The following is a 25,102-nucleotide window of genomic DNA, read 5'->3' as shown; positions in this document are numbered from 1 at the left end:
TTTTTGGATTTTTGTAGAGATGGGGTCTCACCATCTTACCCAGGCTGGTCTTGAATTCCTGGGCTCAAGTGATTTGCCTGCCTCAGCCTCCCAAAGTGCTGGGATTATGGGGTGTGAGTCACCATGCCCGACCTTAATATACTGCTTTTTATTAAAATGGCATTTGTAAGTGACATTATAAGCAAGTAGACTAAACAATTAGTGGCGTTCTTAATCATTCTTTTGACCTGAACATTTATAAGCTCCGTAAAAACTGCCATTGAGCAGTTCTGACTAATGCAAACTACAATGAGGTTGGAGCCAAAGTTATAACTGGGAAAGAGGTTAGCAGTGTGGAAGAATGAAAGTTAACATGGTATTTTCTCTTCTCTTTTTTGTAAGATCACTAGAGCCTTAAAAAAAAAAAAAAAACTGAAAAAAATCCAAAACCAAGACGTAAAAGTGTCACATATGTAATTGACATTTACTATGATTTTTAAGGATCTAAAATTGCACTTAGAAGCAAAGTCAAAAGAAAAACTGTACATGGGTAACATGCACTTAAGGAAAAAGGGAGGATCCAAGAGTAAACTGTCACTTCAATACTCTGCTCAGCAACTTCAAATAATGAGAACATATGTTCCGGGATAGAAGTAATTGGAGCCGGCCAGACGTGGTGGCTCATGCCTGTAATCCTAGCACTTTGAGAGTCTGAGGTGGGTGGATCACTAGGTCAGGGGTTCGAGACCAGCCTGGCCAAGATGGTGAAACCCCATCTCTACTAAAAATACAAAACTTAGCCGGGCACAGTGGCAGGCTCTGTAATCCCAGCTACTCGGGAGGCTGAGGCAGGAGAATCGCTTGAACCCGGGAGGCAGGAAGTTGCAGTGAGCTGAGATCGCGCCACTTCACTCTAGCCTGGGAGACAGAGCAAGACTCCATAGCAAAAAAAAAAAAAAAAGAAAGAAAAAGAAAAGAAAAGAAAAGAAAAAGAATTGGTGCCAACTTCATAGGAGACCATGTGATAAGTAAACAGCAGGTTTTGTTTGGTCAGCCCTCTGAAATGTCCACATTCCTCTGGACTGTGTCATCCCTTTTCTATTGTCATTCAGTCTCCAAACTCCTGTGGCATTAATTTAGTTACATAGTTTTAAAGTGTGATTAAACTTTAATGGTGTCACCTAATGAACTTCTAAAACTCTCACACACATCATTTCCTCCCTATTCTCATTGCCATCATCTTAGTTTAATTCTTCATTATTTCTCGCCTATTGTGTTACAACAGCCTCCTCTAACTGATCTACGTCCATCCTTACCGTTCTCCAATCCATTCTTAACACTGTAGCTGGAGTGACTTCTCTCAAACCCAAACCCAATCTGATCATGTCTCTTCCCAGCTTAATTCCTTCAAGGGTTCTCTATCACCAAGCCCCTTCAGCTGCTTCATTTTTCTTTATATTTATCACTACCTGACATACTATATTAGTTGTTTGTTCACTGTCTCCACTCCAGCTAGAATATAAGTTCCATAGGGCAGAGTTTTTGTTCACTGCTATATTTTATAAGCATGAATGAATGCATGAAGGAATGGACTGATAACCCACAAGCCAAAGACCTCCATGACCTGCCACTGCCCTCCTTTCATTTTATTCTTACCTCTACCAATACTAAATCACCTAGTTATGTAAATACGATATGCACTTTCATGGCCCCTTGCTTTGCCATATGCTGTTCCCTTTGCCTGGAATATAAACTCTCAAAATACCATCCACATTTTAAAATCTTCTCCAGAAAGCTTCCTCTGACCACCCCCACCCTCCCGCCCCCATACAGAGTAAGTCAGTCTTTCCTTTGTGCTACATTTGTACCTGTATCTACAGTGGCTCTAATCAAACTGCACTGTCTCTCTCACTTCCTAGATTGTGAACTCTTTGAGGCTGAAGACTACTTATTCATCTCTTTACCTCCAATGCCTAGGACAGGACCTTCATAAAGCAACTACTCTATAAATGTTGAAACATATGCATGACTATTCTGTAACAGGAATGAAAATATGGCATTTCAAGAAGTCACTACTCCAGGCCATGTGATATAACCAACCATGTGATAAAACAACCATGTGATAAAACAATTACAAGCAATGTCATCATCCAAAGTAACAAAAGGGAAGGAATAATACACAAATCACAAAATTATTCCAAAATAATTGACATATAGGCATACTCACACCTTATTAGATATATACTGTGGTTCCTTCTTCCTCTATCATTTATCTTCCCTTTAGGCTGGATTCTGTAGCTGGCAACTGCAGGCCCAGCTAAGTAGGAAGTAGAAGGGAGACTTGGGTTCCTCATGAATATCTATCAAGCAGATCACCCTCTGTGGAAGCTTTTGATGTGTCATCTAATACAAGTTTCTGTGTTCCCTCATATTTTGATAAAAATCTCAAAGTACCAGTACAGGACTAGATTTTACCACTAGTCATCTAACCCTGAACCAAAGACCAGAGCTTCCCACCAGCTGTAACCTATGCAACAAATGGGTTACAGTCGTGCCTGAACTATCGATGCCTTCAGTCCTTGGAGCAGCCACACAGGGCATCCCTGACCAGTCACCTTCAACCATCATCTTGGTGTGCCTTACAAACATTACTATTTTTTCTCTGAATGCTGTAAACCAAGCCATTAAATCTAACCATAAGGAAAACCTGCCCTCCTTACTTGGTTCTAAGAGTGTGAATCTGCATAAAATGTACAATCACATATATGCATACAAATGAGAAGACATAAATGTACATGAAAACATTTAGAAAATTTTAAACCCAATGACAGCTATTAATAATATAACCTCAATTGAAGCCAGGAGACGAGATGAAATCCTTTATTCCTCCCCTCCCCACCACTCAGTAACCAAGTTATGGAAAATTTACCTCCTAGCATTTTCTCAATTAAGTTGCCTACTTCCAATAATATGCCTTAGTTCAGAATCCCAGCATTTCTCCCTGGGATAATAGTCTCCTAGTCTCTCTGCCTTTAGACACTGTGAAAATTGCAGCTACCATTCTTTGAAAGGTTATGTAACAGGCATTGCACTAAACACTTGATCATTTAACTCTATTTTTTTCAATTCTCACAGCAACACTGCAAAACAGGATTACTGTTCCCGTTTTTACAAATGATGGTGACTGAAACTCTCAGAGGTTAAGTGATTTGCCCAAGATCATACAGCTGTAACGGTGTAGTGGAAATTGAAATCCAGGTCTATGTTCCCAGCCATTATATTGCCAAAATGCTCAACTGTCTTCAATTTGCTCCCAGTGTGACCTTTATCAAAGGTAAATCTAATCATGTATTGCCCCACGTAAAATCCTGTAAACAAGATTCACCTCTCCAGTCTTCGTCCCCTGTCATTCTCACCCTCTCCTACTACACTTAAGTCTCAGCAGTTCCCTAACTTGTCTCTCACTTCTTTACCTGTGAACATACTGTTTGTATGCCAAGAACAATTTCCCCCTTTGGCAAACTATTAGTAATGCAAACATCCAAAATTTACTCAGACAATCTTTACTTTGGAACGTCTTTGCACTAACAAACACAAACCCAAAACTGGGTTAAATTACCAGGTGGTATAGTTCCCAGTTAAGTTTCTTATAACGCTGTATTATAATTTTACCTACTAAGCTATTCCTTCCTTAAGAGTAAATACCGTATTTTAAAATTTCTGTATTGCTGGTACAGTGTGTATTTTGTAAAGACTCATGTATGTTGAATTAATTCATCAGAAGCAAGTATAGCTTAGGAACTTGGCCATGAAGTCAATTTGATGTGTTTTCGAATTCTAACCTGTCACACAGCATATCTGCTAAGACTCCAGCAGACTTAATTTATTCATCTGTAAAACGGGAGAAAACCGCACATACCTCATAGCTTGGGAAGAAATAAAGGATTTAGCACACTTTGGCACACTTAAAAGTACACTTTAAACATTAGCTACTTATTTTTTTCACTCTCGGTTTATCCATTTATCCACGGTGACAAAGCCACACGTCAGAAAGTAGCTTCTCCTAATAGCCTTCATCAGAGATTAAGGAGATCGAGACCATCCTGGCTAACACGGTGAAACCCTGTCTCTACTAAAAAATACAAAAAAAAAAAAAAGATTTCTCCAAAAACATCGAAAAGTCAAGATCTCTTACAAACATCCCTCATCGGTAGACTCTTGTCTTTTAGCTTCTGGTTACACAGAGCTCAGTAGCTATACCACCACACCTTAAACCACTAGCTAGTGTTTGCAGTTTATGGCTTCTTACCATTCATCGGTTTCCTCCCTCAAAGTCAATACATCTTGCTCCTAAGCAAGCGGAACTTACCCCACAGAAACCAGTCAGCACCTTTTTCCAGGGCACCACCAGTTTCCCCCACAGCAGGCTTTCGCGAATGAGAGAGATTCCTATGATCTATCATCTAGTACAAATTTATATCTCCTCGGAGAAAAATAGAACCTCTGCTACCCATTCCAAGACCTCAGCACCAAAAGTATTAATTCAAGATAAAAAATGAATTCCTGGCACTAAAAGCTCAGGAAAAAGGAATCCTTTAAACCCTTCTCCAATGAGAGTTCTTCAAGCCTGTTACCCTCACATAGTGACCAAAATCCACCATCCCAACCCGCCCCCTTCCTGACAGAATCCAGGGTCTAGTCCACTCTCTCGAAAGAAAGGTGGGTCCCTACTTTCAGGGACCGGGATGCCTTCCGCCCACCCGTGTCACTTCCCTTCCCACCTCGCCTGTGCCCTCCTGCAGCACAGGCCCGGCCTGGTCCCTCGACGCTAACTCCTTCCACATACCGCTACTCACCGCTTCTTTGGGATGGTGCCCGACTCCTGCGCGGCGGGAGTGGCCGTGGGCGCCGCCGTGGCCGCCGACGCGGCTCTCCGCGCTTTGCACTCATTGGTACTCAGAGCCTCCCGGGGCCGGCCCAGCAGATGGCCAGAGAGAACCCGCAGCCTCCGCCCGGCGCGGTCCAGGTCCGGATCCCGGTCCCGGTCCGCTGCAGACCCGTAGCTCGCGCCCGCGCCCGAGCCAGTCCCACCCGCTGCAGCCGCCGCCTCCGCCATGGCTACCGCCTTGTGCTGCCGCCCGGAACCGCTGGGCGCGGGTGAAAGGTCACTCAGAGCGGCGCCCGGCGCGACCATTCGCTGCGGCGCATCCCGGCAGCCACCGCGGCGACTTGGCGGCGGGTGCCATGCGTCTGGAGCTTCACATTCTCTGCCCCCCACCCACCGCGCCGGCGCTCCCTTGTCACGCCTCGGGAAGCGCGCACCTGCCAAGCAGGTGAGTTCAAGCTGACTCCCGGCTGGCCCAGCCCGGTCCAGCTGGACCGAGAGCCAAACCACGTCCGCCCTCGAGGTGTCCTAGAACCCTGGGTGGTGTCCTCGGGTGTGGCCTGGGGGCATTCGAGGGCAGATGCCTTGGAGCAGAAGTGGGCAGTGCTACTGGACCTGATGGATCCAGCGGCATCCTTTTCCTGAAAGAGATTCTAATGTTCCACCTGTGTTCTTCCTCCCTGCGGGGTCACCAAAGTAACTCAAAGCTGACCATCATTGCCTCTAACCATTAGAGCAAATAGCTCTATCATTTTCTTATTTCTCACCACCTATTTCGTGCCTGGCACTGTGTTTAATGCTAGATCACAAGTAAGTACAGAAACTGAGTTGCAACTTAAGTTCTCATTTCATTCATTATTGGATCCTAACCCCTTCCTAACTTTAATAAAGTTTCTTATTGCTACAGACAAAAATTACCCAAGAGCTGTGAAGACATCTCAGTTATTTACAGATTGAATTCATTTCTGGAAGATAGCACGTGAAAAGTGCTCCTCACCTGTTTTTCAGCTGGTGTCTTGCGTAAGAATTAGCTTAGACAAAAACTCACATACACTGGCCATTGTCATTCTCCATCCTGTCACCACTTTCACATCATGCTTTCCTAACAAGAAAAATATTGGCAGAGGAATCTGAAGAACACCACATCCATGGGACTAGAGACTAACAATTGCTCTCTTGGATGTTGCCAGCTTCTAAAATTGAGATTATGCCTTTACAGTGAACTTCCAAAGAGGCCCAGACTGGTTAAAAACTCTCAATTAAGGGCTAAGCAAATTGCTGTTGGAGGGCCAGCTCTAGTCTGTGGCCTGTTTTTACACAGCCCTCATGCTAATGTTTTTTGTATTTGAGAAGGGTTGTTAAAAGAAAACAAGAAATTTTTTTAAAAGAATATGCAGCAGAGACCTTATGTGGTCCCACAAGCCCCAAAATATATATTACCTGGCCTTTACAGGAGGTCCTAATGTCCTCTGAAATTCATATACGAAGAGATACCAAACCACTGAAAACAGTCCAAATGTCTAGCAACAGAGAAATGGTTAGTCAATATGGTAAAATACTTTTGCAGCTATTAAAATAATTTAGTACAGTTGTAGAAACAAGAAAGAATTAGGAATTTGTTAAATATAAAAAATGGCCATAACCTAGGCATCTTATACATATCTATTTAATCAATCTTTGCAGTAACACAATGACACAAGTTTTATTATCCTTATTTTATAGATGAAGGCTCAAGGAGAGTAAGAAGCTTTTCTTAAATAGCTATATTTTATCTCAAATACCATATACTTCATGTTATTGTCCTTATTCCACCATTAGAGTTTGGGGCCATTAACATTTTATGTTAAAATTACTTACATAGGCTTGGGGTTTTTGTTTTTTATTTTATAGATTCTAAAATTGAACTTTCTAAAATAAATTTTCACTTTAATTATAAACTATACTCCTGGTTCTTAAAGATTGAGTTCTGGGAAGAATTTCAGAGATTGCCACCACAGCTATCACGACCTCATTCATGAGGTGCAAGAACATGAAACACATATAGCACTTTCCTAGGTATTTATGACTGAAAAAAGAGAATCTTTAGTTGATCTTGTAAAATTAAATATCAAAGCCTGCAAGCCACTAGTTTCTGGCTTTTGCATATTTTGTTGCCTACCCTCACAACAAAGAAGTTGCACCTGATTGACATTTTCAGTATTCAGCTGATGACCAGAAAAGTGGCTATATGCTCCTACATGTTTGATAACAGAAGAAAAATCCTAGCTTCCTTTCCTTTACTTGATTTTGTTGTCAATTAGAGGAATTGTCTCTTATTTTAAAATTTTAAAACCCACTTTGCCTTCCAGTGTCATGTACATAATTCTAATGGTGTTCTTTTTGTCTTGCACAATCTGAAGAAAGCCACACTCATCTCCTCTGACCTGATAAAGCAGTCTCCAAAACAGATAGATGGAGGTGGCTCAATCCAATAATTAATGAGCCAAGAATTATTCCTGCATACTATCCCCTCAGTTCATCTAGGCATTACCTCCATTTCCTCATGTTTTACTTCCTCCTGTATCTTTAGAATCCAATCTCAGATGTCACCGATGAAGTTGTTGCAGGGAAATATAACAGCTGTCTAGACCTATCAGTTATTGAACTGAGATGTCCTGTAGCCTTTGATACAGTAGGTCGTTTTTTGTTTTTGCAAGAATGTAATCCCTTGATTCTCCATGTGCTTCCTTGAATGGGGTAGAAACTGAGCTCATTTTCCCCTCCCTTTTATGCTTCCCTATAGTCCACCAAGGTGCCACTGTCATCCTGTTCCATCAACCTCAGGGTTATTTTCAGCCTTTTCCTCTTTTGCTTTTTATATTAAGTACATCAACAGTACATTATCCTCTGTGTCTCTTAAATCTCTTCTTTCCCTGAGAATTTATCCTCTTGCTTATCATTTATCATATGCTGCCTTTATATGTTAATTAACTTTTCATTTACTCATGTCTGTTTCTCCCAGTAGGCCATAAACTCCATGAAGACAGAGTTCATATCCCACGTAAGAATCTGAGACTTATACTTAATTTATAAGTGACTCGTCACTTTGAATCTGGGGAGAGACACTGAGCCACAGTCCCCATAGGAACTGTTTTCCTCTTTTCCCCCATGTGAAAATGCCTAGCTAATGGAGGTTCCAGTGAGCCGAGACTGTGCCACTGCACTCCATCCTGGGCAACAGAGTGAGACCCTGTCAAAAAAAAAGAAAAGAAAAGAAAAGGGAAAGAAAGAAGGAAGGAAGGAAGGAAGGGAAAATGCCTAGTTAATATTTAATGTAGAAAGTTACCTCATAGAAGAGCACTTTCCAAGATGATGGGAATGTTCTGTATCTGTACTGTCACTGCTAGTTATATGTGACTATGAGCACTTGAAATGTGGCTAGGATAACTGAGAAACTGAATTTTTAATTTTAATTAATTAATTTAAACTTAAATGGCCTTATGTGGATCATGGTGACTATATTTGATAGCACAGTTGTAGAGTTTAAGTTACTGGTGCCTGGAGATATCAACCTTACTTTTCCCATACTACTGTTATAACCCACACTGGGGTATGGAGAAGAAAAATATGCGAGAAGTATTTGTCCCTTGCATACTGACCTAGGGCTGTAAATGTATTTTTGTCAGAAAAAAAAATGCTATAAATGATTAGGTGTGGTCAAAATAATACCATTTCCAGTACATTATGGATTAGATAGGCTTTTACAAGCCACCTTGCAGATCTAACCATCAGAAATAAGTTTATTTCTATGTAATGTGCAAGTCAAAGGTAAGTCTTGGGAATGGTAAGAAAAAGGGTTTCCGTAAGGTTTCCAAGCCTATGCAGTTACCTCCTTTCTGATTCACCACCTCCTTTGTAACACAGGCTCTGTAAAAAAGTTAAGACATTCTAAGAGTTGTTTGACTAATGTGAAATAACTATTTAATGGTTCTGAGAAAAGGCAGACAATGAGGAGGACTTGATTTTTGTGCTAGATCTCCAGATCTTAAGCGATTGTTTGAGCACTATCCAGTCAAGCTCAGAAGGATCTGTTAATTTTTGCCTGACTCCCTGGAGTGCTCAATCTGACACTACTAAAATACTTTAAATGTAAATGTAGTTAACTGCTTCCTTGTCCAAATTAAGTTATAGATATGCTTCTTGCCAACTCTCAGAAGGCAAAAATTTATAAATTTTGCAGATATTAACAGAGTAACAAAAAGCTTTCTTCTGGGTGATGAAAAGCTTAATGTAAACCAAAATTATGTACCAGTAGGAAAACTACTGATTATATATATTTTAAATATGTGTACAATAATGAAAACATATAGACGGTAAAAGCGTTTGTTGAAAGCCTATCATGTACCTAATTCACTACTAGGTGCTATGAGATGCAAAAGTGTTTAAGCCAATACCTAATTTACATGGTATAATCAGGCTAGTTAGAAGTCAGTCCGTAAGTGGGAAAAAAATTATGTAATACTATTAGTGGGAATAAGGATGAAGGTGACCTTGATGAAGAGTTTCCTACCACCTCTCCCAAGCAGGATACCCTGAATTCAAAAAGTAGAACCCAAGCAGGATACCCTGAATTCATGCTACCAGAGGAACAGATATTTCATATGAAGCCAAGTCCATCGAGATTCTTGTGATTCCCACAAAAATTAAAACCTCAGTGAATATCATTTTTAGGTGGGCCATCTCAACAAACCTGTCCTTTCTGAGTCCTGGGACACTTGGCTCTTAATTGAGAACAGACCACATGCACAGAAACAAGCAGTGAATGTATGACCTGTAATTTTCAATGGAGTGGATTTATTTGCATTCATGGCATCTTCTAACTTGAGGCACAAAAAAAAGTCTAAATAGGATAGATTAACTCCTGGAACCATGCACCAAATTTCTTTATTGCTCTGATTTTCATTACTTGTCTTCAGAGCTTCTGAGTGATCCCTAAATATAGGAATTCTTGGATTTTTATACCCTTTTTTGTGAAATATAACACAGAGAAAAGTGAACCAAAGCATAAATTATCAGAAATCAAGCACCTTTAATCTACCGTCTAGGTCAGGAAATAGAACATTACAGAATCCAGAAGTCCCCCTTATGCTCTCTCCCAATCACTTTATGCACTTTCCCTGCCACCAAAGGTAGCCATTGTCCTAGATGTATGATAAGCACTTCCTTGTTTGTTTTTTATGGTTTTATCAACTAAGCATGTATCTTTTACCTGCTCCTGTTTTTTGCATTTATATAAATAGAAGATTATGATATGTTCTTTTGTGTCTGGTTTCTTTCATTCAACATTATCTTTATGAGTTTTAATAATATTGTTGTAGTTGTGCATTTATTTTATTTGCTGTATAGTATTCTATTAAATCCATATATCAGAGTTTATCTTTTCGACAATTAATGGACATGGACATTCGAAGTGTTTCCAGTTTCATACTACTATGGATAGGCATTGCTATGCACATTGTTGTAGATGTCTCTAGGTGTACAGGCATGTGAATTTCTGTTGAGTATCCATCTAAGAGTGGAATTCCTAGGTCAGAAAGTGTACATATGTTTAACTGTGCTTAACTGTAATAGATAATGAAACACCAATCTATTTTCCAAAGGGATTTTACAAAATTTGCTGCCCTAGCAGTATATGAAAGTTCCCATTGCTCTAATATGTGTTATTGTCAATCTGGTTAGTTTCAGTCACTCTGGTAGATGTGTACTATTATCTTATTGTGGTTTTAATTTGCAGTTCGCTGATTACTAATGAGATCAAGCACCTTTTTATGTGTTTGTTGACTATTTGGATGTCGTTATTTGTGAAACTCCTGTTCAAGTCTCTTATTCATCTTTCAGTTGGTTACCTGTCATCATCTTATTGATTTATAAGAATTATTTATATATTTCAGAGATGAGCCTTTTTCAGATAGATGTATTGCAAATTTCTAATTTCATTATGTGATTTGCCTTTTTATTTGCCTAATAGTGATATTTGAAGAGCAATAGATCTAACTTTCATTGTGACCAAATTTACCAACCTTTTCCTTTATTTGACATTTTTTGTGTTCTGTTTAAGATATCTTTTTCTGCTTTGAGGTAGTGAAGGTAATTCTCCTGTATTATCTTCTAGAAGCCTTATTTTTATAAGGCTTTTTTGACTTTCATATCTATATCGATTTGCCTTTCATATTTATATCTATAGTTCACCTGGAATTGATTTTGGTGTTTATGGAGTAGAGGTCAAGTTTTTTTCCCCCCACATTGGTATGGAGGGTTGTCTCAGCACCACTTGTTGAAAAGATCTTGTTTGACATTGCCACCTCTGTCATAGATCGAGTGTCCATATAAGCACTGATCTATTGCTGGGCTCTCTATTCTGTTCCATTGGTTTATCTACCAACTTTGTATCAGTATCACACTATCTTAACTATTATATATTCTTCTAGATCTTTTACATAGAATTATATCATTTGTGAATAATGACAGTTGATTTCTTCCATTTCAATTGTTATATCTTGTGCTTTTTCTTGCCTTACCCAGCTGGCTAGGACCTCCAGTACAATGTTGAATAGAAGTTTAGATGATGGCAACCTTATAATGTTCCTGATTTCCAAGGGAAATCTCTCCACATTTTGCCATTGTTTGAAGTAGGGTTCTGATGTTTTGCTTTTTTAATAAACCTTTTAGCAGATTAAGGAACTCCACTTTTGATCATAGTTTGCCAACAGTTTTTATCATGAATGGATATTGAATTTTAGCAAATGTTTTTTCTTGCCGGGCATGGTGGCTCACACTCGTAATCCCAGCACTTTGGGAGGCAGAGGCAGGCAGATAACTTGAGGCCAGGAGTTCAAGATCGGCCTTGCCAATATGGCGAAACCCCATCTCTACTAAAAATACAAAAATTAGCCAGGCTTGGTGGCACACACCTATAATCCCAGCTACTCAGGAGGCTGAGGCAGGAGAATCACTTGAACCCGGGAGGTGGAGGTTGCAGTGAGCTAAGATTGTGCTATTATTGCACTCCAGACTGGGTGACAGAGCAAGACTCTGTCTTAAAAAAAAAAAGCATGGGCTGGTGGCAGGGGTGGCTTCTATATCTGTTGAGATAATCATATGATTTTTCTCTTTTACTCTGTTAGTAAGGTAAATTATAAGGATTGGCCTTCTACTGTTAAGGAAACCTTGTAATCCTGGCATAAACCCAACCTGGTCATGAGATATTGGCCTTTTTATATATTACTAAATACAGTATATTAAAATGTTGTTTAGGGATTTTTGTATTTATATTTAAAAGTAATTTAAAAGAAATTTTTCTTTCTGTAATATTCATGTCAGGTTTTGCTGACCTCATGAAACAAGCTAATGAGTACTCCTTTGTTTTCTAGTGTCAAGAAGAGTTTGTATAAGATTGATCATTATTTCTTCCTTAAATGTCTGGTAGAATTCACCAAAGAAACAATCTGAACCTAGAGTTTTCTTTATGGGAAGGTTTTTATTCATAGATTAAATAACATAATGCTATTCGGATTTTCTATTTATATTTGTTTGTTGTTTCTTTACTTTTTTTTTTTTTTTTTGAGACAAGGTCACTCTGTCGCCGGAGGGCAGTCGCATGATCATAGGTCACTGTAACCTGGAACTCCTGGGTTCAGGCAATCTTCCCACCTCAGCTTCCTGAGTAGCTGGAATTACAGGTGTGTGCTACCATTCTGGCAGTTTTTTTTTTTTAGAGACTATATCTCTATGGGGTATAAATTTCTCTCTGAGCAACTCACTTTATTCCTTCAAGTTTTAATAACTGTATTTTCACTATTATTCACTTATAAATAATTCACTTTTGTATTTAAAAAGAATAAGTATTCTTTCTTGTTTGGGAGTATAGAGTTCCATATAATGCCTGTTCAAATTTGCTGATTGTATTGTTTAAATCTTTTAAATCATAGGTATTTTATCTACTTATTCTATTAGTTATTGATAGTATGTTGAAATATTCCACTGTTATAGATTTATTCATTTTTCCTTGTAGGTCTGCTAATTTTTATTTTCTCTATTTTGAAGGTATGTATTAGATATATCAAAATTGTTATATTTCTCTGGCAAACTGAACCTTTTATAATTATCAAGTGTCCCTCTTTGTTTCTAATAATGGTTTTTGTTTTAGAGTTTAACTACACCAGCTTTGTGAGTGTGTTTATAATTCCATCCTATAACTCTTCATCTTTTTGTATCCATATATTTTAGATGTGTCTCTTGTAAATGCATTTAGATGTTTTCTTTTAACCAATCTGAGCATACAGTCGTAGGTCATTTAGCCCATTTTAATGTAATTGAATTACTAATACAGTTGGTATAATAGCTAAGAGCAGTGGCTTCAGTGCTACACACACCTAGGTTTGAATATTGGCTCTACCATGGCCAAATATGTTGTCTTGATCCTGGGCTTGGTTCGCAGGAGCATTAAAGGATTAATGAGCAAAAACAGAAATTCTAAGTGCTATTATTGAAGGGGAAGTGAAGCTAGTATAAGGAAGACAGTCTTCCTGGAAAAAATTAATTATTGGTAGAGGGAAGAGAAATAAAATTAAATGGGTAAGGTGAGACCAACCGTGGGAGCATTGAAAACTTAGCAAAAGAGTAAAAACTTTTGCTGGTGGGAGCTTTTAGAAGCTCTTGAGCAGGGAATTAGCATGACAAGCCTGAAGAGATCACTACTTTGGAATTTTCTCCCAAGTGGAAGTCAACCTGTTGGGTATACCCGAGAACCTGTTGGCCATTGTAAAAAGTTGTACTGAGAAAGGATGAAGACCTAAACAACTACAGAAAGAAGATTACAGTGTTTGAATGACAGGAAAGCATTGAACTATGGTTAGCTGTCTGTTGCAGTAAAGGGAAGTGAGTTAGCTCAGGAGGTGAAGACGTTTAATGTGAAAGTGGCTGCAGGTAGTTCCATGTTGTGTCACAATGCCATTCACTGTGCTCCTGGATGTCACAATTACACTGAAGTATACAGGGCAAAAGGAAAGTGACTTTTAAAATTAGCCAAATAACTGGGAGAGAGTTGAAAGTACCTTATGTATAATTTCTCTTCTGCTAACTTAGTATGCAATCTAAAATTCTTGATTTCTTGATTTTTTTCATATTTTAAGTAGGAATAATTTCTGACTTGCCTACATCTCAGATTTATTGTAAAATGATAGATGCACAAGTATTTTGGAAACCCAAGTCAAAAATCACTTTAAAATAATTATTTTTATTGGAATATATATAATCAAGATTTGATATTTACCAATATCAATACTCAAACAGGCGGGGTGCAGTGGCTCACACCTGTAATCCCAGCACTTTGGGAGGCTGAGGTGCTCCGATGGCTCAAGCCCAGGGAGTTCAAGACCAGCCTGAGCAAAATGACGAAACCACACCTCTACAGAAAATACAGAAAGTTATCCAGGGATAATGGCACATGCCTGTAGTCCCAGCTACTAGGGGTGGGTCAGGGGTTTGAAGCGGGAAGATTGCTTAGTCCTGGGAGGTTCAGGCTGCAATGAGCCGTTATCACACCACTGCACTCCAGCCTGGGCGACAGAGCGAGACCTTGTCTCAAAAACAAAACAAAACAACAATGACAACAACAAAACACCTCTAAGGCAGCAATTCTTAAACTTTTTAGTCTCTAGGATCCCTTTATAATATTAAAAATTGAGACCCAGCCAGGTGTGGTGGCTCACACCTATACCCCAACACTTTGGGAGGCTGAGGTGGGAGGATCACTTGAACCTTGGAGTTTGAGGTCAGCCTGGGCAACATAGGGAGACCTGCACCTCTACAAAAAATTAAGAAATTAGCCAGTCTTGGTAGAGCCTGCCTATGGTCCCAGCTACTTGAGAGGCTGAGGTAGTGAGGTAGGAGGTCGAGGCTGCAGTAAGCCATGATCACACCACTGCACTCCAGCCTGGGCAACAGAGCAAGACCCTGTTGCAAAAAAAAAAAAAAAAATTGAGATCACCATGCCCCACAAAGAGCTTCTGTTTATATTTACATCTATCCAACTATAACATATTAGAAATTAAAATTGAAAAATATTTAAAGTCTTGATTTATCAATTTACTTAGAAAGAATGATAAGCCAATGCATATAATAACATATTTTATTTTTTTAAAGAAAACATATTTTCCAGAAAAAAAAAAACATGAGAAGAATGATATTCCTTTACATTTTCAGAAATATCTTTGATGCCTGGCTTCTGACTTAGTAGAAGACAGCCGGGTTCTCATATCTGCTTTTGAATTTCATCTTTTGAGATATCACATGCTGTGTAACCTCTGGAAAACTCCACTCTACGCTCATGAGAGAATGGGAGTGAAAAAGACAAATAACATTTTAGTCTTATTATGAAAATAGTTTTGACCTTGCTGACCCACTGAAAGGGTCTCAAGGACCCACAGGGGTTTCCAGATGACATCTTGAGAACTGCAGCTCTGAAATATTTCTAAAAACATCTGCTAAAACATGCACTGAGGAAGCTCTAGACAACCAATTGCCAGAAGTAATATATAATGCCACTATTAATAAAACAAAGTTGCAAAAAATATTTAAGGAATAATTTCACATATTGATATGTATAAAATATATGTATATTTCAATTTCATATAATCACATTTTGAAAGTCATAAGCAATCACATATTGAAAGTCATTCCTACACTTCAAAATCAAATTTCCAAATCCAGTCCAGATATGAACACAAACATGATGATTCCTATAAACGGGATAGCTGAATTTAGTGTGACTTTTGTGATATAGCATGATTTAAGTTACTTTGTAAGATCTGATTCACTTCCATTTTAGGGTCACAAAGTTATTTTTATCATTGCATTTGGATCAGTGGTAAATAGTTAAAAGATGTTCTGGGTAAGTTGTTCCCAAGATGATTTTTTTAATGCTATGGAGAGCATAGCTTGGAAATTGTTTATTCATAAATCCTAGCACCTGGCCTTTTCATACCTCCAAGTTTCTTAGTTCTCTTCATCTGACCACCTTTATCCTTTGTAGACAATAACTACCAAGCACCCAAAAGCAAGTGATATTCTCAAAGGCAAGTCTTTTCTATCTTAATTCAGATATGATAGGAATTGCTTTTTTCCATTGACTGAAAGTATTCTTCTGGGGCAAAGAGATGAACCAAGTCTCTGCATGTGCTAAGACTCCCCCAGAGCCCCAGAGAAAGCTGGGTCTGAGGATGTGGCAAAAGTCAGTGGTCTTCAGAGGCTTATAATCATCTCTTACTAATTCTGCCTTTGACTATTTCAGGACTATAGACTCTCTTAGGACTCCCTATTCTCTATTCAGGAGAATTTACAGAAAGAGTATCCTGCCTGCTTAATCCTCCCAAGTGGCCCTTAGCTCTCTCTCTAGTCACCATTTCCCATTATTTTCTTTTCTGAAAGGGGAAGCTGACTTTGCTCCCCGCTGCTTAGCTTAGCTGTAAGAAAGCTACTGTGAGTATATTAGGAGTACACATACCTCTAATGGTCATCCCATCCTTATTTTTTCACAGTCAAATAAGTTTTCTCTCTAGTCTAACTGAACCGTGGCACCACCTCCTACCACAAGCAATAATAATCCTGAAGCCTGAAAAAGCATGAAAGCTACTTTGCATCAAATGTTTAAAATGACCTGTTAATCACCCATGCAGTGTTCCCACTGCGTCCCTAAATCTGCTACTGAAAGAAGCAATATCTGTTTTTGAAATCTATTTTTTTAATGTTGATATATTTGATGACTAGATTTTTAAGCAAAGAAATATGGTAGCTTCTTCACGCTCTTAATTTCTTTCATTTTTTTAACATCCTCACTTTCTTGTTTTTCCTTTCTTTTAGGCTCATCTTTTTTCCTGTTTTTTCAACCTGGGTCAGTATGATGCAGGACTAGAGAGAGATGAGAAGAGAAAAATGAGGGTCAGTCTATGAGCCAAGAGACAAAGTCATGGGAAGACAGCTGAGGCTAATTCCAGAAGGTCCTCCTAGGAGAAGCCAAAGCAGGGGACACACCTCAAAATAGAGCCATGCATAGAACCACTCATAGCCAGACTGCAAGGCAGGAACATGAGGATGGTCACTAGGAGGCCAACAAATTCTGCTAAAGGGGATTCTTTTTATAAAATACACTCTTTCAGGACATTGTCAGATCCTCTGCATATAGTCCTCAAAATATGTCCTTGATCCAGCTTGTTTTAAGTATTTATGCAAAATAATGATATGTTTGAAAGTGTTAGATATTAATTTTTTATTTCTGTTTTGAAGGCATTCAAGTATCACAGACTATCAGCACCTTCGTTTCTTTTTTTTTTTTTTTAAAGCCAAAGCTACTGGATCAAAAGTAATATACTGCTTTGTTTGTATGTGATGTTTGGGGAGAAGAAAAGTCGAAATTCACATAACTGAAATTTGAATCAATCCTAACACTCTTTTTTTATGATGAGCCATATGTATGATCCATAAACAGCTTCTAAACCTATCCATGTAATCACAGCTCAGGTTAGAAAGGTTGCCTGTGTAGAGCAGGGTCATAGGATGAGCTCCCTCAACGGGACAGGAGGCTGCTGGAGGAGTGAACATCAAGAAGCCTACAGGGAAGCAGTACACCAGCTGGAAAAACATGACACCAGATGCAATAATAATCATGAAGAGATGTAGGCCTCACAACAGCCAAGGATTTTGTAAAAAGGAAAGGAAGATACTTGGGTGAATGAGCCACTTTATATGCCAGTTCTGGGTGACACTTATAAAACACCAGCATCAGGAAAATCAATCCTCAGTAGTTAGCTACCCACTGACCTACCCTTTTGCACCTAAGCTACAAGTACATTTGTAGTCATGGGAAGCACAATCCCAAGTTCTAACCATGCTCTTCAAAAGACCACTCATCATTGAGGGAGTTTGTTTATTAAAACCAATCTGTGGAAGTTCCAGCTCCCTGGTGGATCTTAAAATTTCAGGAAAAAAAGTCATATTTACCTTCAAACCCAAAATTCAGAATGTGAATTTATAATATCACCATAAAACTCTGTGAAAATTGAGTTTTACCTTGGAAGAAATAATATAGGTTGATGATCAGTCATGTAACGTGCCTGAAATACAAACATATTTATGGGAACTCACACTTTCCTTAGAACCCATCAGTGAGAACAACAGGTGAGCTCCTGCTTCCCAGCTTTGTACTAAGAATATTAGTTACCTTGTCTTATGGAAAACGATGATGTCTTGGATTTGCATCCAGATAATCCAATGCAGGTAGTTAGCAAGGAACACAGCAAGTGGATTAGAGGATAAACAAGACAAGAATGGCCATGTGAAAGCCGGGATATGGATACATGAGGGTTCGGGTATGCTCTACTTGGGTGTGTTTTCAAGTTTTCCCTAATAAAAAGTGTAAAAGTGTATTTAAATGTTTAACTTAGGCTGGGTATGGTGGCTCACTCTGTAATCTCAGCACTTTGGGAGGCCAAGCAGGCAGATCACTTGAGGTCAGGAGTTTGAGAGCAGCCTGGCCAACATGGTAAAACCCTGTCTCTACTAAAACTATGAAAAATTAGCCAGGCACAGTAGCATGCACCTGTAATCCCAGCTGCTTGGGAGGCTGAGGCAGGAGAATTGTTTGAACCTGGGAGGTGGATGTTGCAGTGAGCCAAGATAGTGCCACTATACTCCAGCCTGGGTGACAGAGCGAGACCCTGTCTCAAAAATAAAAATTAAATTAAAATAATTTTTTAACTTAGCCTGTCCTTTTATTACTATTTCAAAAACCATCAGTGAATATTGTAAAAAAAATTTAGAGAGGATAGTAGAGTATAAAGAAAGAGCAAAAATTTTAGCATGCATGACCTGTCCCATCACTCAGATATCAAATATGCTAACCATGCCACTCCATAAATGTAAATTGATCAGTCATCCTAGTGGCCTCAGCTAGTCAGTAACTTTAATGTCATGATTTCTCCAGTATTCACTGATACTAATACTACCCCACATTTGTGAAAGTGAGAGATGAGGAAAACAGCTATAAAACACATTATACTATTTAATCACCTAGCAGTTTTGATAATTGCAGGGACAAGCCAATGGTAAACCAATGTAAGTAAATAGATATCTTAGAGTAATGTGTTCATCCTCTATGAATTGAATGAACTCTTTCAGAGAATCAAGATATAATCAGGTCAATTACTGTGTTCAGTAGTTTTGCAAAAAGCAAAGTGGCAAAGTACTTTGACAAAGCACTGGTGAGCAATTAACGGCCACCTGCAGAAAAGAGCAAGAGATGTCATTTCTTCAACCTAACCATAAAGCCAGTATGTTACATTTCAATGCAGTTATGTTATATTGGTTAACTATTGCTGGGTAATAAATTACCCCAAAACTTAGCAGCTTAAAACAACAAATATTTATTATCTTACATCATTTCTAAGAATGAAGAACCCAGGAATAACTTTGGTGGGTGGTTCTGGCTCACAGTCTCTCAAAAAGTTGCAATCAAGCTGTTATCCAGGGCTACAGTTATCTCAAGGATTAACTGGGGCTGGATAATCCACTTCCAAGTTCACTCACAAGGCTGTTAACCAGCCTCGGTTACTTACCACAAGGGTCTTTCATAGGCTGTTTGAGTGTCCTTATGAAATGGCAGCTGGTTTCCCACAGAGTAAGCCATCAGACAGAGAAAAGTGAGAGAAAAAAGATAATTAAGACAGCAAGCAAATGAGAGAGGGTCCATAATAGAAGCTTTGGTCATTTGGAATCTAGTCTTAGAAGTGACATACCATCATTTCTGTCTTATCCTGTTGGTCATTACACATCAACCTTGGTTGTGGGAGGGGACAATAGAAGGATGTGAATTTCAAGAGGCAGAAATCATTGGGGACCTTTTGAAGACTAGCTACTACAGGTGGAATAAAAGAAAAGAAATAACTTCTAAATACTAGAGATAAGATATATGAAAATAGATTTGCAAGGATTGTCTTTAAAAGAATTATAGTTGGACCCCAATCTATCTGAGATGGCTTTGTTACTAAAGTCAAAAGATAGGGAGCTAAACAATGACTTCCAATTATGTAAAACTTTCAAAATGCTTTAATACTATAAATATCTGAATGTAAGGGTGGAGTACTGCCATCAAGCAAGGGGCTTGCTGAGTTTATCTGTATTCGTAGATGTAGAGAAGAACAATAGCAAGGGCTGCTAAATTTTGTATTATCCCCACCATTCCCAGATGGGGTTATGTGTGCAAAGCTCAGCTCCTAGCTTCTAGTCCCACTCCTGGTAGGCTTCAATCTGACGTGGCACAAATACTCTAGCCTGCCTTGTTTACTCTTAACCTTGACCACCTCAACCAAGGAATCGTGGTAGAAGAGAAAAGAAATACAACATATGGTTTCTGCCTTCAGCAATCTTAAAATCTCAACTCAAGAAGAAAATGATCTCCCATACCCTCAACTGGAGGCCTTGGGAAAAAACAGAAACTTTATACACTGAAGACCCTAGCTATCCCTAGGCCTCAGTTTATACAGAATATATTAAAAGTTATGTTTCAATCTCTTTCTCTGTATTCATCTCTAAAACTACACTTAGGTAGTGATTTCTAGCACAAATGGTTTTGAAAATATTTTGGGTTTCCTACCATACTTTCAGAATGCAGGTCATCAGTGCAGAACAAAATGTGACTTTTCTCACAACCTCAATCCAATAACTTCATTGTAATTGATATGGGTAAACCACTGAAGTAGTAGATAAATTTCAGTCCACCAGGAGAATCATATTTGTTCAACTATGATGTTGATCAGATTATAATAGTAAATCATGCACTCTATTGGCAAGTAGATATCATCTCATCAAAAATAGAGAACAGCTTGAGGTAGTCTGCAATACTGCTTTGGTATAATTAAACAGCTTCTTACTGCCTAAATTGGCAAAGCACTTCATCAATCAGGGATCTGGTCCCTCGGAGATTGCTTTTATTGTTTGTTTGACACAAACCTTTTGTAAGACTTCTTGGATGTTGCTCTCCCTCAGGTTACAATAATAGTAACTGCTGTTTCTGGGTTACCTTACTGTAATTTTCATGTCCAGTGATGTCTCATTATAGTTGTTCTTGAAGGGGAATGACTGATGGAGAGTCTCCAATTATGAATAAAACACATTAAATAAAAAGAGATTAATAGCATACTCAAAAGTAGCCATAAAAATGGTTAACTGTGCAAACTAAAGGATTATTATTTAGGTAGAAGAAGGGAAAGGAAAAGATAAGTGACATCTTTTCACTTTCATAACAGTTGTGAAAGAAATCATCTTTCTAATAATTTTACTTATTGGTAAAAGAGAAATATAATCACTCATTTTTATAGTCAGTAAGATAATAAATTAACTCTCTTTAATGGAAAAAGTTTGATGCATATGACCATTCATTCTGAGTCTAATAGTCGTCACTATCAATCTTTATCTCCTCCCAACTCAATAGTACTCTCAATATCCTACAATTCTGAGGTGCAGATTCCTTTTTGAGTTCTCTCTTGATGTTACCAGAACATATGGAATTATAGTGTTGTCAGGTGTTTTCTTGTTAAGATAATTCATTGGTATATCTTCAAAGAAGTTTTTTTTTTTTTGGTACTTTTCTAGGATAAAGCCCCTACACAACATCACCCAAAAAATTAAAATCTTTGTTATCCTTTAACAGAGAATTAAATAGTTTAGGATCAAGATATTGAGCCCCTCGGGTTCACACTTTGAATTATTATATTTACCTGGTGAATTATGTGGGTCTTCTTTTTAGTTTCACTTTAGCAGACACTTTTCCCCCAGGGAAAGACATTGTTGATCATAGCAGTAGGTCTAATTCCTTTCTCATATATTTATTTTTGAGGAACTCCCACAGACTGGCTTGGCCTTAACCATAGAAAGAAGTTTGTTCTGTATGATTTGTGTATGTGTGTGTGAGGTAGGGGGCAGTGATGGGAGAGTAGGAAATAAATCTTGTTTTATACAAACGTGTAAGAGAAACCTCAAATACTCTAGGCCAGAGAATAAATGATTGATGTCACATTCTTTCCTAAGAGCGAGTTTTGATAGGGCAGAATGGAGATACCATCAGAACACTAGGCACCTAAAAGGGGGTTATGAGAGGTCAGACAGAGCAAACCTATATCCAGGATCAGTCATGTGTTCTTCTATCCAAGTTCTGCCTAAGGGTACGCCTCCCCCAATAACTTACAGAGAAATTTAAAATGAATATTTGCAAATACTTTGTCATCTTATTACTTCAAAACTGTTATCAACTAAGTAAAACTCTTTTTCGTATTTTTTAATTAAAAAACTCTAATTTGAAAACTACCCCCCATAATCAGGGCACTGTCTCTAATACCTAGACAAGGCTTCTATTTGTTTTTCACTTTCCACTTCATCCTGTAAATTCCTGCCACGCTGACAGCTCTGATGAAAACATTCAATACTACCGTTATTGTCGTCTGGCATATAAGGCTGTTCAAAATTTGCCCCCAAATTACCTTCCAAGATTTTTCATGCACTATTCCCCTAACAAAAGGGTTTCTTGCCAACCATTTTATTATGTAGAAAACACCTCCCCGACAACCGCCATTCATAATGCCTCCTCGTTTATCTAGAAGTTATCCCCCCTACCCCTGCACTCTTCTGTCATACTTTGTTTGGTTCACATGTTTGATTCAAATCCAAATGGCCTGTATGGATTTTATATTTTCTTATATTGTAGATGTTTATGTATACATCTATATCTACCATATACTATAGTAACTACTAGAGGGCAACAACTGTATCATAGGCAACTCTTATGTGCATAATCTCTGCAGGATACCTTTACCATTATTAACACTTAGCAAATGTTCGTGGAAGGAAAGCGTTGCGAGAGGTAGGGAGGCAGGCATGCTGGCTTTTTAAAATCTAATTTTCATCAACCTCTAGGTCAGTGGTTCCCAATCCTGGTTGTTTATTTGAATCACTAGGGAATTATTTTTAAAGAGCAGTGCCACACCTAACACCTATTTGATTCAAATCTCTGGGAGGTAGGCTCACAGCATCTATATGTATGTTTTAAAAGTTGTCCAGATAATCCTAACGAGCATTGGTTCAAAGTCTAGTCCCCAGACCAGCAACATCAGCATTGCTGGGAATTTGTAAGAAATGTAAATTCTCAGACCCTTCCCCACATCTACTAAGTCAGAAATCTGGGAATGGGGCCCAGCAATATGTGTTGGAACAAACCCTCCAGATGATTTTGATGAACATTAAAGTTTGAGAACTAATGCTCTAGAGTGTTAATGAAAGTAGGACAGGAGCAGACTGTCCACAAGAAAATAGTTTGATGTTCTTGTGACATCAAATGTTCAGGTAATAAAATCATTGCAAGAACAAAATGGTTTTTAAAAACTGTACAAAGAGGCCGGGTGTGGTGGCTCACACCTATAATCCCAGCACTTTAGGAGGCTAAGGCATGTGGATCACTTGGGGTCAGGAGTTTGAGTCCAGCATGGCCAACATAGTGAAACCCTGTCTCTACTAAAAGTACAAAAATTAGCCAGGCATAATGATGTGCACCTGTAATCCCAGCTACTTGGGAGGCTGAGGCAAAAGAATCACTTGAACCTGGGAGGCAGAGCCTGCTAGTGAGCAGAGATAGCACCACTGCACTCCAGCCTGGGCAACAGAGCAAGACTCTGTCTCAAAAGAAAAAACAACAACAACAACAAAACTGTACAAAGAGCCTTTGAAAAGATAAGACAGATCTTCAAAAAAATTTGGTAATCAGGCTAACATGAAGGATGGTCTTCATTGTATAGAGGCAAGATGAGAGAAACATAAATGAGAAAAGACATGCAGGATCCTGACAAGATGGCCGAATAGGAACAGCTCTGGTCTGCAGCTCCCAGCAAGACCAATGCAGAAGGCAGGTAATTTCTGCATTTCCAACTAAGTGTAAACAACGTCACCAGGAAGTTCAGACTGGGCGGAACCCACCGCTGTAGCTGCTGTAGCCAGACTGTCTCTCTAGATCCCTCCTCTCTGGGCAGGGCATCTCTGAAAGAAAGGCAGCAGCCCCAGTCAGGGGCTTGTAGATAAAACTCCCATCTCCCAGGGACAGAGCACCTGGGGGAAGAAGGGATGACTGTGGGTGCAGCTTCAGCAGACTTAAACATTCCTGCCTGCTGGCTCTGAAGAGAGCAGTGGATCTCCCAGCACAGTGCTTGAGCTCTGCTAAGGGACAGACTGCCTCCTCAAGTAGGTCCTTGACCCCTGTGCCTCCTGACTAGGAGACACCTCCCAGCAGGGGACGGCAGACACCTCATACAGAAGAGCTCTGGCCAGCATCTGGCAGGTGCCCCTCTGGGACGAAGCTTCCAGAGGAAGGAGCAGGCAGCAATCTTAGCTGTTCTGCAGCATCTGCTGGTGATACCCAGGTAAAAAGGATCTGGAGTGGACCTCCAGCAAACTCCAGCAGACCTGCAGAAGATAGGCCTGACTGTTAGAAGGAAAACTAACAAACAGAAAGCAGTAACATCAACATCAACAAAAAGGACATCAACACAAAAACCCCATCCAAAGGTCATCAGCATCAAAGATCAAAGGTACATAAATCCATGAAGATGAGGAAAAACCAGCACAAAAATGCTGAAAATTCCAAAAACCAGAATGCCTCTTCTCCTCCAAAGGATCACAACTCCTTGCCAGCAAGGGAACAAAACTGGATGGAGAAGGAGTTTGATGAATTGACAGAAGTAGGCTTCAGAAGGTGCATAATAACAAACTCCTCCACGCTAAAGGAGCATGTTCTAACCCAATGCAAGCAAGCTAAGAACCTTGATAAAAGGTTACAGGAACTGCTAACTAGAGTAACCAGTTTAGAGAACATAAATGACCTGATGGAACTGAAAAACACAGCATGAGAACTTTGTGAAGCATACACAGGTATCAATACCCGAATCAATCAAGCAGAAGATAGGATATCAGAGACTGAAGATCAACTTAATGAAATAAAGCATGAAGACAAGATTAGAGAAAAAAGAATGAAAAGGAATGAACAAAGCCTCCAAGAAATATGGAACTATGTGGAAAGACCAAACCTATGATTGATTGGTATACCTGAAAGTGATGGAGAGAATGGAACCAAGTTGGAAAACACACTTCAGGATATTATCCAAGAGA

At 39.0% G+C, this 25,102-nt stretch overlaps 1 protein-coding gene and 1 non-coding gene across 4 annotated transcripts in view; one reads left to right on the top strand and one right to left on the bottom strand.

Annotated features, from left to right (window-relative positions):
- AGPS (alkylglycerone phosphate synthase) overlaps positions 1-5,220 on the bottom strand; it is a 157,745-nt gene extending 152,525 nt beyond the window's left edge. The window contains exon 1 of one of the 2 annotated variants that reach the window (XM_031008691.3): positions 4,836-5,220. In XM_031008691.3, coding sequence (XP_030864551.1) covers positions 4,836-5,173 — 338 coding nt within the window. In that variant the 5' untranslated portion in view covers positions 5,174-5,220. Of the gene's footprint in view, positions 1-4,760; positions 4,780-4,835 lie in introns of those variants that run through there. The other variant, XM_063695017.1, reaches the window with a different exon arrangement.
- LOC115933760 (uncharacterized) overlaps positions 5,206-25,102 on the top strand; it is a 109,139-nt gene continuing 89,242 nt past the window's right edge. The window contains exons 1-3 of one of the 2 annotated variants that reach the window (XR_010129632.1): positions 5,206-5,312; positions 12,474-12,582; positions 12,915-12,946. This is a non-coding gene — a transcript (uncharacterized protein). The remainder of the gene's footprint in view (positions 5,313-12,473; positions 12,583-12,914; positions 12,947-25,102) is intronic. The other variant, XR_010129631.1, reaches the window with a different exon arrangement.

This window comes from Gorilla gorilla, chromosome 11, assembly GCF_029281585.2.
Source record: "Gorilla gorilla gorilla isolate KB3781 chromosome 11, NHGRI_mGorGor1-v2.1_pri, whole genome shotgun sequence".
In the NCBI taxonomy this organism is placed as follows: domain Eukaryota; kingdom Metazoa; phylum Chordata; class Mammalia; order Primates; family Hominidae; genus Gorilla; species Gorilla gorilla.
This window is presented reverse-complemented; position numbering and strand designations above follow the sequence as displayed.